We start from the raw sequence: 13,332 nt of genomic DNA on the forward strand, positions 1-13,332 counted from the left end.
AAAAAGCCTTTGTTCTGAAAAAACAAAACAAAACAAACAAAAAAAACTCTTTATCCAAACTGCTCCAGGAACTTGGGAATACAACTCCCTTCAAGGCGGAGTTTATGCCCAGCAGAATTAATATGATTAAATAAACCGGTTTCTCTGAACAAATTATTTGAGGAAGACCTATATTTCATGTATCTGACAGAGATTTCAGTAAGGACTTTACAACAATTCATTTTTATAAAAGAAAAATAACGTATAAGTCATGAAATGAATATGTTTCACTTTTTTTTTTTTTTTATCCTTGAGAAACATAGGGGCGACATTTGGTTTCTGTTGGTGAATGCTGCATCTCACTCTCAGTACAAAGCATGTCAGTTTCAGAACACCAGTATAAAAGATGCTGCGTCATATGCTTTTCACATTCTAGATCTTCTTGCGCACCTGCTGATGATCAGTCCCCCTTTTATGTGTGAGTATTGGTAGTTGAAAAACAATGGTGTTGTTGGGCTTACCTTTGACTACTGTATGTCATATGTGTCCATACGTACATAAAGGCATGAGTAATTAATTTTGTCTTAGACTGAAGAGGTTTTATCCAGATAACAAAACACATTTACTGTATACATGAATGTCTATTTCTGGTACCAACCTTTAACTTACAAAAATAATAATAATAATAATAATTAAATACAAAATAAATTAAACTACTGCTTCACATACATTTCTTTTTATTGTTTTGGGGGGTTTTTTTTGGGCGGGGGGAGGGGGTGGTGGTGCTTGTGAGGTCTATAGGCTTTCTGTACATCCTTAGTAAAACTTCAATTCCTATAGACCTTTTCTGCAAAAGAATATGTGGAATTAACGTAGTAAACCATTAAAGAAAACTATATTTACATAGAAACTATGTATTTGTTAAATCCCTTTCTTGTTCTGCCTAGTTCATTATGCAAATTCCTTAGGGAGGGCACTGTGCTAAAAATAAATAAATAAATAAAAAATAATAGCAAACCAAACACTAGCTTGTTCAAGGTTAAGGATCTTAAGCAACCAATTCAAATGTTTATAGGGAAATTACAAAAAATATGTCTGGATAAATCTCGGATGTCACATCCCCTACAACACTAACCAAAAACCCCTGTCATTTTCAATTAACAAGATTTCTGGGTTTCTTTGTGTGAAGGTGGCGGTTTCTTTGGTGGTACAATTGATAAATCTTGAGCGTCTGACACATTCCATTACTCACCACTGTATATTTTTGTTTACTCAATTCGTATGGGTGTTATATGGTGAAGCATGTTGTTGGTTAACTGCAGTGTTGTTTTCTTCTATGAGTTAATAACTGTTCATGCTATACTATTACATTGAGGTTGGAGTTATTTTTTATTGTTTATTTCAGCCATTAGATCTGTCATGCTTGTCTGCTTCAATGAACAGCATTTTAGTCTAACCCATGTCTTGAGCTTCTTGTTTTCTTTCAACCACTGGTATTTCTGTAGTCAGCATTGAGAAAACATCACCATGTTTGAGCAGTGTGAATAATTACAAAATGTGTGGTTCACAGCTTGCTGCTTTTGAGACTATGATTTATAATGAATTACATAACTGTATCACCCCACTCTGATGTACCCATGAGACATTGCATGCTACAAAAGAAGCCTCAGAAGAAAGCTTTAAGAGCAGCAGCTTCTATCCTTTCAACAGTAACAGGTCTTTGTTATCTTAACATTATTGTTCAATCCATTATTTGTATCCCCTCTCTTCTGAAAATCTCAATATTCTCATATCCCAGTTCTAGCAAAGAAATACATTTTAAATGCTTTTAGGAATTTAAATGATCTAAATGTCCACTTTCCTTTCTTGATTTCACTTCTCCTCGCCTTCTTACTAAGTTGTATACAATGTGTGATACTCTCCTGTCAGCCCTGCTTGCTGTCACTGACACACAACCAACCTGAGAAGCTTTTAATTCTCATGTTTCTGTCAAGTGGAGTGTAGGAGAAAAACATACCACTAATAAACTGAAAAGATTACATTAGATTTTAAAATATCAAAGCCTTGTTATTGTGTGTGTGTGTGTGTGTGTGTGTGTGTATGTGTATATATATAGATAGATAGATAGATATATAGATATAGATATATATATATATATATATATATATATATATATATATATTATATATATATTATATATTTATATATTTATTGCCAGCATAGAGGGATCATCATGACAGATCTAACGGCTTAAGTATCCTGAGTGTAATTATTGGATGACTTTATATGTTGTGTAAGCTGGCTTAGACTTACTTGTTGCTTTATTCCAGTATCACCTATGTACCAGCTGAATACCTGGAGGAATACAGGACCAGCTTGGGTGAGCAGACAGAAGAAACCTGTGATGGTGCCCATTCAACCTGGTAATTAATACTAACATCTCAGTCATAGCTTTGTATAACTCAAGGAACTGGGCCACTCCATTCTAATGTCTAATGTCTAATTCCAGGACCATGGTTGGAACAACGACCTGGATGTTGCCAAACCCTAGTATAACGGATAAAAAAAAGGTTATTAAAGTTGTACTTATTGGTACCGTACAGTAAGATTCATAGAGAATGGCCTCTGTTTCAGGATAGTAAACTATAGCTATATTCACAAAACATTTTCCACCATTTTTCTAAAAAGAAGAGAAGCTGATGTTAAAAAGCTGACCGCGGCCAAGAGTTCCCAAGGGGCGACGCCTTGGCCGAGCGTCGCACGGGTGGGTGTCCTTGGCTCACCGCGCACCCGCAACCCCTGTAGACTGGCCGGGGACCTGCAGGCTTGTCAGTAAGCTGCCCAGAGCTGTGTTGTCCTCCAACGCTGTAGCTCTGAGGTGGCTGCATGGTTGGCCTGCACAGTGAAAAGAAGCGGTCGTTGATGGCACACGTTAATGGGGACAGCGTGTGGTCGTCTTCGCCGTTCCTGATGTAGGAGGAAAGAATTCACACCAGTCCGTTGTCTTTGTAGTAGGGTAAAGCTTTTAATCACGAGCCCGGGACGTTACCCAAGCGGTACAACACAAGGTAAGCTCACTGATCCACAGGTTACAACTCCTTTTATACCCATTACAATTACAAATTTAGTCCTGGCCCCCCCTTCCCGTTACTGGGTAAGTTCTGCCGCATAGCCGTGCAGTCCCAGTTACCATCCGTTGATTGGTACCATTCTGCTGCAAAGGGCTGGTCTTCACCGGCTGTGGGGATGAGCTGTTCTAAGAAGTTCTTTCTTGTCCTTGGAGTAGTCTCACCCTGTTTCTTAGTGCAGCTTGTCATGTACACAGTTTGTGGTTTCATCCTATTCTGCTCTATGCAGACAGCATGTGCTTAAGCTAGGCTTCTTGTTAGTGCTAAATAGGTCTGTGCAGACAGTTAAGCACACAATATTTAACCCCTTTTCTACTACAGCTGTTAACATAAAAACTTTAGAAGTACTTATGCATTCTCAACTATACATTAACATTTGGCTGACCTAAAATCCTACTTCAGCTCCCAAGTCAGCGTGGGGGTGGTAGCAGTGCCTAAAATAATACAATTGGGTATTTCAAATTGGGAGAAAAAATTGGGTAAAAAGCAGTTGCCAAAAAAAAAAAAAAGCTTCAAATAAATAACTGGTTTAATTTTAGATCTCCCACATGCACATAATTGTTTCTTGTTTTTTCGCATCAGAGAAAAACGATGCAAATTTAGCATGGTGTTAAATGCTGAATATGGCCCTATAACTACAGTTACAATGCATTTACAGTGTTGGTAAAATAGTTACAGAGCAGCTTACATTTTTGCAACTTAAATTCATGTGGGAAGCATATGAGCCCAGCTTTGTGATTTAGATTGGTTTTATTAAAACTTTTTTATACCCCCTTGCAAAACCAATACTGTGGCATATAAAACAGCTTGGAAAATTACAGAAATCTGATTGACTAGCAACATCCAGTTGTATTATGACTTCTATAAGAATGTTCAGCAGGGTTACTGGTTACTGCAGTTTCTATATCTATATGACCCTGTGGCAAAGTGGTTGGTAAGGGGAACAGATGTCGCGGTGATGCGGTGCAGGAGTGATGAACAGACAACAGTGATTCAGTGAATAAGTGCTTTATTGCTCTTTTCCAGGTCTGGCGACCGTCAAAAATAATAAATCAACGGCAATACACAACAATGTTTAAAGCACAGGGATAATGAAACCAAGGGCACAGTCCTGAACAAAAACAACGGTACGGTCACCAGTCCTGGGTGATCGAAAACGTGCAGGTGCTCAGTGCAGTGGTGCTCCGGATAGCGCTCTCCTTTCGACAGCTCCGGAGATGTGCGTTAACTGTCTAGTGCTGAATACAAAAACAGACAGTTACACGGACAGACACAACAATACCAAACACTAACACAATCCACTCTGAGAGCTCCTCTCCAGTCCTTCTCTCTCTCCACTCGTTTAACCCAAACGAAGGAGAAGATCAGCGTTACCCTGGCCCCTATATGTAATCCCGCATGATATCGAGATAAACGGTTGCAGCTGCCTTATTACTTGCAGCTGCCTCTCGTTTACCTTTCAAATCAATACGGTCTTACAACAGAGTCGTGCTTCCCTCCAGGCTGACCCACTTCCCTGACCCGGAAACGAACTGTCAGGCCAGCCCTTCCAGATACTTCTCCTCTCGTTCTTTAGCGCCCTCACAGGTTGGGAGGAAGATTCATCACCAGAACTCATCTTTCCGTCACAGACCCAAAGCCCTGGAGTGTGTTTTCGCGCTTAATGAATGCCTTTGCCACATGGCTCACAACACACCAAGGCATCTCTATATTTTATAACTCTGTTGTGTGTTATTGGTTACATTTACAACAACTGAAACATTTGCCCTCAACTGAAATATTGCAGTCACATTTCATATTAGTAGGGTGTCATGCAGTGAGAATATACCAGTGGTATCAATTCCCAACACTTTTTTTTAAAAAAACAGGTTTAATGACATACAGTGCCTATAGAAAGTCTACACCCCCTTTCAAATTTGTCAGATTTTGTTGCCTTATAGCCTGGAATTATAATGCATTATTTTTATTTATTTTTTCTACACATCCTACCCCACAACTTCCAAGTGAAAAAAATATTCTAGAAATTTGTAGAAAATGAATTAAAAATAAAAGCTGAAATAGCTTGGTTGGATAATGTTCACCCCTCTTGTAATAGCAATCCTAAATTAGCTCAGGTGTAACCAGTCACCTTCAAAATCACAAACCATGTTAAGTGGCTTCCACCTGTGTTATATTACAGTGATTCACATGATTTCAGAAAACATTCAGCAGTTCCTGTAGGTTCCCTGTGATGGGTAGTGCATTTCAAAGCAAAGACTCAACCATGAGCACCAAGACACTTTCAGAAGAACTCCAGGACAAAGTTGTTGAAAGGCACAGATCAGGGGATGGGTATAAAATAAATAAATAAATAAATAAATAAATAAATAAATAAAATCAAAGGCCTGAATATCCCATGGAGCAGTCGTGACGATTTTTAAGAAGTCAAAGGTGAATGGCACCACCAAGACCCTGCCTAGATCAGGCCGTCCCTCCAGACTGGATGACCGAGCAAGAAGGAGACTAATCAGAGAGGCTACCAAGAGGCCAGTGGCAACTTTGCAAGAGCTACAGGCTTTTATGGCCAAGTCTGGTCAAAGTTCACCTTTCAGCATGACAACGACTCCAAGCACACAGCCAAAGCTACACTGGAGTGGCTAAGGAACAAAAAGGTTAATGTCCTAGAATGGCCCAGTCAGAGTCCCGACCTAAATCCAATCACAAATTTGTGGCATGACTTGAAGATTGCTGCCCATCAACGTTCCCCAAGTAACTTGATAGAGCTTGAACAGTTTTGTAAAGAAGAATGGTCAAATATTGCCAAATCTAGGTGTGCAAAGTTGGTAGAGAGCTATCCCAACAGACTCACAGCTGTAATTGCTGCCAAAGATGCTTCCACCAAGTATTAAATCAGAGGGGTGGAGACTTATCCAATTATGATCTTTCAGTTTTGTATTTATAATATATAATTTTTTTCTCAATATTTTTTTTTTCCCTTCAACAGTGTGAAGTATGGTGTGTAGATAAGTGAAAAAAAATCCTCATTTAAATGCATGAAAGTCTGAGGCACTGACACAACAAAATGTGACCACCCCACCCCTGCGCTGACTCCAGAGCAGCGAAGATGATCACATGCTGTCCTCCAAAGTGTGTGCCATCAGCCGACCGCTTCTTTTCACACTGCAGACTCACCATGCAGCCACCTCGGAGTTACAGCGTTGGAGGACAGTGTTGTGTTTAAGAAGTCAACTCTTTTGACCATGTCTGTTTGACGGGGGTCGGAGCGAGAAGAGTAAAGGAGGCCCAAACTGCTAACGACTCTGTGTATAACCAGGGTCTGGGTTTTAATTGTTACCGAGGAAGCTGTAACCACCAACAATGCGTGTGTGTATCCAGGGTCGGGTTTGTTGAATTGTATAAGGCATTAGGAATTTAGGGATTTTAGATCATATATGAAAGTATAGGAGCGAGGTGTGTAAGTGGGACCTCCATTGATTATCGTAGTAGTGCACACTCTTCACAGCTTCTAATTTTATTTCCAGTGTTTTATTTAGCTTTTTGTACATTAGCTGTATGTCCCTGTGAGTTTCCACTGCCATGGTTCTTGGTGTTTACCTTAGATAAAAACTACACGTCTGAGCGGCTTTATCAACACCTCCGTGTCTACATGTCTGTCAGCGGATACCACATATGCGTTATCACAAATACAAAAATAGACTTTTGTAAAACAAATATATGGTTTAAACTGTGTTATGAATAAAGTTGAAATTTATAGTGTTTTTATTATTGAATGCACAGATTTATACATCACAGTAGATTCTTAGAGGAATTCCTAAACAGGCACAGCAGTGCAGTTTCAGATAAAGGAAAATGTGGTTAAAGAAGCTTGTTTTCTGAGAAATCTTTCAAGCACACGGTAAAAGAGAACAGCCTATATATAAAGAAAAAAGAGAACTGAAAACAAAGATTAGCAGATAAAAAAAGTTCACTTCACAAGTTACTTTGCTTTGACAGTACAGTCTGTGTGTATCCATTTCAAATGCATTAGCATTGGGGACCAGACTTACATTAATGTTACCTCCTAGGTGGCACAGGAATGTGGCTGAGTGGATAGTAGACAATAAGCTAAGGTATTGGAGTTGATTGTTATAATGAAAGAATGAATAACAACAAGTAAAATATATATTTTTAAAATTTAAACTGTTCAGCTTTAGTGAAAACGATTTGTATAATCACAAAGTTATTCTAGTATGTAATATATTGGTTATTTCTGATATGGAAATGACTTCTTGTTGAGGCTGTATTTTCTTAGTCTTGTTTTTTTTTTCTTTAGTGGAGAGATTCCTGAACTTCCAGAACGAGAAGATGGGGAAGGGGAAGAAAGCGAACTACAGAATGCTGCTTACAACAACTGGAACCAACCAAGAAGGTAATTAATCCTTCTTTTAGTCATTTTATTGGTATTATTAATGTATCTTTTTTTTTGTCTTAAGAATTTAAAGTAATGTGTAATGGGACATATTAACTCAGAACAATCAAAAGCTTACTTGTGAAAGAAAGAACAAGGGATGGAGTAACAGGTAGTCGACTTTGAGAAGGCTGTTTTGGATTGTTGTTGGTTTATGAAAATGTAGTTGTTCAGAAAGTGTTATGCATTGGTGTTTTGATCGTCTGGTAGAAATGTACCTGGGATCGTAATCTTTCTGTCTGTTTTCCTGGGAAATGAATGTTAACTTAAGCCTGGTACTTTCGAGTCAATGGGTGGGTGGTCAATACAAGACCAAGAGCTGCAAAATGTTTACTAGACTTCACCCACAATCACTAGGACGTAGGCTCGGATCTTTTTCTGCCTTTTGTTCATGAAAAACAGGACTTCAGTAGACGTATTCAATGAAAATGGATGTACTGAAGCTCTAGCAGGTGTTTACTAGCTCAGTAATTCTACAGTATCTCTATCTCACACATCCTGTTTCCTGATCAGCAGCAAGGTCTATAAAGATAGTGGAACAAGTGCTATTGAGATAATGACATAATATCAGTGGATGATGTATGGCTTGTAGCTTTCTCGAGGACTACAGTTTATAAAATAACTTCTGAGCAGATCGACCCCATTTAAAAAATGCAATACATGCAATACATTTTTTAAAACGTGAAAAGCATTTGCCTGGATATACCGTAATTAATTTCTATTTTAAACCATGTTGTCACTAAAAAAAGCTTCCCTATCAAGATATGCAACTGTTTTGGGAAAATAAAAATTATGCAGGGATAAAAATTCGATCATGACATAAATTTCATATTTCAGATAACATTATACAATTTTCATATTTTTCATATTTCAAATAATGGGCAGAGGTAAATAAGAGCATCTAGTTTACGTATGTTATATGCTTGTTCATGTACTCTAGCCTATATTTTGCACAGTTGATCCTACACTTTTTGAAGTATTGTTGATTTTCAATACAGTTGTAAACTTGTAAATCTCACCCCAGAGTAGAGCTGTACCGTGAGCCGGGTAAATCCCTGGGAATCAGCATCGTCGGGGGCAGAGGGATGGGGAGCCGGCTCAGTAACGGGGAAGTGATGAGGGGAATCTTTATCAAGCATATTCTTGAGGACAGCCCAGCAGGAAGAAATGGAACCTTGAAAACAGGGGACATGGTAGTTCAGGTATGAAACAAAAAATAATTGAGTGTTTTTCTTTATTTGAATAAAGAGGGGGGGGGGGGAATCCCTACACACCCCTGCAAAGACGAAGTTGTTGATAAATAAACAAAACATTTCTTAATTTATATAAAATAAAATAAATGTCTCAGTATAGGTGTCTCACCTATAAGTGGGCTGAGACACACTTGAGGCGCAGTTTTCATTGCAGCTGCCCATACATTTTCACAAGCATTAGAATTAACACTAATTTGATTTTTCAACAACGTTGATGTCTTTATTCCAATTCACCACTCTGCACTGCAGGCCACTAACGAGTAGTGCTTAGCTAAGAAAGGCATCCCGATTCTTTTCCTACGTTGACAGGTGGATGAAAATGATCTTCGGGACGCCAGTCATGAGCAGGCAGTTGAAGCTATCCGCAGGGCAGGAAATCCTGTTGTCTTCCTGGTACAGAGCATTGTGCACAGACCAAGGGTAAGTAACAAGGAAAAGAATGAAAGGCAAAAGTAGTCAGCACATTCTGCAACATTGCTCATGCAAAACAAACTGTTTTCTGCAAGTTAATCTTGTTGCCCAAAAATACTGTTTATTATGATTTTACAGTATATACTTTATACACACACACACACACACACACACACACACACACACACCTGGTTAAGTCACTGAAATAAAATACTGTATCTCGAAATGTGGTCCTTGTTTAAAGTGACATGCATGTTGTTTTATAGGTGCATAATTAAAATTTTAATTAAGTTAAATGAATATGCAATCCTTTTATCAAATTTAAATTGCATATCAATGATTTGCTTACTACAATAGAAACAAATATCTAAAATGTATTGCCTTTTTTAACTCAATGTTTTCTTGCTTCTTAAAGCTTTATCAGATTCCTCATGCATGAGCTCTCTAATTTCAGTACCATGCATGCATACTGTGACTAACATCACCTAAGTATCCATTGTGCTAATTATACACCAATCTTTACATCATATCATTCTTTTCATTTCCCAGCCTGACTCTTTCTGTAGCCCTTCATCATCTCCTCTTATAGGTTCAAATCCTTCAGCTACATACTCTTTAATCCATCATCCATCTAAGGTAATCATTTATTTAGTAGTCATTCTATATTATACTGTACTAACAGCTACTTGAAATGTAAGTATAGGGGGGCATACTGTACTTATATAGGATAGTAAAATTCCATTTAAGTTTGCTCTGGGAAGGTCTACACATTTCAGTACATTTTGGTTTGGATTGCTGGAGATGATGGGAATACAAACAGTTGCTGGAAGTTTAATTCCACTGAAGTGCAGGCTAATCCTGTCTGAGGGTATTAGATCACTCAAATGTCTCAAAACATCAGCCTCAGCAAAGATATTCCTTAGTTGGCATTGACAGTGAGTGCTTTAAGTTTAATTTAATCTTGTTACAGCAGTCGATTCAATATTACCACTTTAGAATCACACAAAGTGTTACTTGCAGTATTTTATTTCCTGTCTGAAGTTTCTTTCTACAACCAGCTTACTCTGTGTGTTCGTTATCTGTGGTTGTAACTTAAAACGTTTCAGATTGTAATCCTGTATTGCTTTTAGAAACCGCCATTGCCTTTCCTGCAGTTAAATCCTTTGCGTGAACCAGCCTTCAGTGTTACTAATCCGTTTGCTGCCTCCTTTCAGACACCCTTTTTTCAGGTTAGATTGTGTGTCACCGTGATGTGTGCTTGCATGTATTCATTTGTTACTGATTTTCACCCACAGTTCCACACTATAGAACTACACCACAATGACTGCATTGAAGCCAGTAGTGTAGGAAGTTAGTGTTTGTGTTTAGTATGTTTGTACATGTTATGTGACAGACCACAGAGTATTTAGATTGCAGATTATTTTTCAAGTTTCTTGTCTCTGAAATTCCTTGTTTTCCCTGCTTTAAGTAATGTCCAAATACCATGAGACTTGAGTAGCCACAGTGCATCCTAGTGTCTTCGCCTGAGCGGCAACACAATTGTTCATAATGATTATGTATTTACTGATAATAAAAAAAAAAGTTGACAGAAATGTATAGCTAAACACATACACGAAGGTAAGACTTTTCCAGATACAGGCAATGCAACTAATATTATAAATACATTGTTACAAGTAACAGAAAGCAATGAAAATACACCTAAAAAGTTATGTTTAATTATGAGATGTTTTTACAAAGAAACAGAGAAAGGATATGTCACTTCAAGGTAATAATAAAAAAAAAACAATCACCTAATATATGCTTGTCATTAATTTATTTTTATGTTTAATACTTTCCACTGCATTTGCTTATCATAATGCATGTTACAGACTGTGACGGATCAATCACATGATGAGAAGACATTGCCAATACCAAAATTAATGACCAAAAATCCCTTTAATGAAAATAAAGGAAAGGTTAGTAATCCTGAATAGCTTATTATGCTATTTTTACATTTACTAAACACTTATAAATAAATACAAAGTATGTGTAATATACATACACATTTTTAATAAATGTTTGTACTTTTATACTGTAGATTATGAAACACTGTAACAGCGTCCCAGAGTCTTAAAATGTATTGAACTTTCTCTGTTGCTGTAGGGATCTGAGAGTCACAGTAGACTTTTCCTCCGCCTCTCCCCAACTAACCCTTTTGCTCCTACTCCGTTTAAGGTTTGTAGGATTGTGTATGTTGTAGTGGCACCAGTTTCCTTCTAATATACAATATGTGTTTGTAAATGTGTAAGTCTGACAAGTATACAAAACAGACTTCTGCACCCCCTAAAAGTTGATAGAATAATATGGTCCTTTAATATATGATAAACATGAAAACAGAAATATTAAAGTACTATGTATCTTATTTATGTTGTACATATTTGTATTTAAGTTATTGTTGTGTTTTATATATATGATTTGTTAGCTGGTAAATTTGTGAAGTGTACTCAAATCCTTCCTGTCTTACTTGACATGCACACCACAGGCACCAAATCGTTTGGATTTAGAGACAGAAAAAGTTTCCCCCTCCAGTAGTTCACTCCCTCCCCTGCCAGTGGTGCTCCCTGTTGGTGAAACAGACACAAACACCCTGCCAGAGAGACCAGAGCTGTTTGCGGAGAGTCCAGAGGAAAAGGAGGATGAATTTGGTTATAGCTGCAGTAAGTATCTCATGTTTAAAATACATTTATGATTTGGAGCAGTTTATTTTTAAGGGAGCTTGTACGTCCCCTGCATGTTCTCCAATACAACCATCACTAATCTTGTTTTAAACTACTGTCGTAATGTAGTTCTATTTAGATCACCTTAACCGTGGTAAATATGTATTCAATCTCTAGCTTTAACTACTTATGTGTAACAGCTGGCGACTGCTGCATGATTTAAATTAACATAAAATTGATCGATTCTGTTTAGAGAAGATTGTACAACGCTATGGAAGTCTGGATGGGGAGCTACACGTGATAGAGCTAGAAAAAGGGAAGACCGGTCTAGGCCTAAGCCTTGCAGGAAACAAAGACAGATCCAGAATGAGCGTCTTTGTGGTTGGAATTGATCCATGTGGAGCCGCTGGAAAAGATGGCAGGATCATTGTTGGAGATGAATTATTGGAGGTCAGTAGAGCTTCGAAAAGAACAGAAACAAGTCAATACAGATTAACCCATTTTATATCACATTTTTCACTTAGCATATATATATTTTTTCCAGTCTCTTTTCTCATGTCCCATAGTTATATTTCTGTACATATTGAAACAATACCTTTATTGCACAAATATTCTTCTTCATCATATTCTTTTGATAGCTTTGATTTAAATAATTTTATGTTTACAGATAAATGGACAGATTTTATATGGCCGCACTCATCAGAATGCCTCCTCTATCATCAAATGTGCACCGTCAAAAGTCAAGATTATTTTCATCAGGTGAGTACATGGAACTTTACAGAGTTATTCCAAAAGTTTTATATTCAAAATGTGCAGCTTGTGCACTTTTAACAGATCGTTTTGTTTAGAATTTGGTGTCAAAACAGAACACAGAACACAAGTGACAGAACACTTCCAGTTTTGTCCTAAGGCCTGTTAAAACTCTGGCATCTTATTTCCAGTGAGCGAGCAAGTTGATTGATATTGGATGAGTTTCAACAGTTTTTAACAAGCAGACCTCTTTTTAAAACATGTTTGTTTATCGGTTAATGTTAATGTCTCTGTGTTGGCTTCTGAAGTAAATTATGCGTGGTGTCTAACAGGAATACAGATGCACTCAACCAGATGGCTGCAGGACCTGTGAAAGAATCAGCGCCTGGCAGCTCAAAATCCCACACAGAGGTAAAGAGCATTTTGGCACAGTCAGTTACAGTGGGTGGAATTGGTGCATTCATCATCAGCAGGAGCTCTATGAAAAGTTTGTCACTCACAATACTTTTTGTTTTATTGTGGACTGAACCACTAAAATAATCCTTAGACAAGCTTGAACTGTCTATTCATTCATTCAGAAAAGACACATTTTCTTTTTTTCTCACTGTTGTGTACTGTCACTGTGCAGAAGTAAGTGCAGTTAGACCTTGAGCTTTAATCGCAGAAGA

At 37.7% G+C, this 13,332-nt stretch overlaps 1 protein-coding gene across 12 annotated transcripts in view; it reads left to right on the forward strand.

The window, feature by feature from the left end:
* LOC121295836 (multiple PDZ domain protein) overlaps positions 1–13,332 on the forward strand; it is a 75,898-nt gene that overhangs the window by 43,784 nt on the left and 18,782 nt on the right. For 5 of the 12 annotated variants that reach the window (XM_041220937.1, XM_041220929.1, XM_041220972.1 and 2 more), the window contains 13 exons: positions 416–457; positions 2,310–2,402; positions 7,420–7,515; positions 8,579–8,756; positions 9,117–9,227; positions 9,768–9,854; positions 10,349–10,447; positions 11,087–11,173; positions 11,361–11,432; positions 11,740–11,914; positions 12,168–12,364; positions 12,582–12,673; positions 12,997–13,075. In XM_041220937.1, the coding sequence (XP_041076871.1) occupies positions 416–457; positions 2,310–2,402; positions 7,420–7,515; positions 8,579–8,756; positions 9,117–9,227; positions 9,768–9,854; positions 10,349–10,447; positions 11,087–11,173; positions 11,361–11,432; positions 11,740–11,914; positions 12,168–12,364; positions 12,582–12,673; positions 12,997–13,075 (1,408 nt within the window). The remainder of the gene's footprint in view (positions 1–415; positions 458–2,309; positions 2,403–7,419; positions 7,516–8,578; positions 8,757–9,116; positions 9,228–9,767; positions 9,855–10,348; positions 10,448–11,086; positions 11,174–11,360; positions 11,433–11,739; positions 11,915–12,167; positions 12,365–12,581; positions 12,674–12,996; positions 13,076–13,332) is intronic. The other 7 variants (XM_041220955.1, XM_041220945.1, XM_041220981.1 and 4 more) reach the window with 7 other exon arrangements.

Source organism: Polyodon spathula, chromosome 2 (assembly GCF_017654505.1).
Source record: "Polyodon spathula isolate WHYD16114869_AA chromosome 2, ASM1765450v1, whole genome shotgun sequence".
NCBI lineage: Eukaryota > Metazoa > Chordata > Actinopteri > Acipenseriformes > Polyodontidae > Polyodon > Polyodon spathula.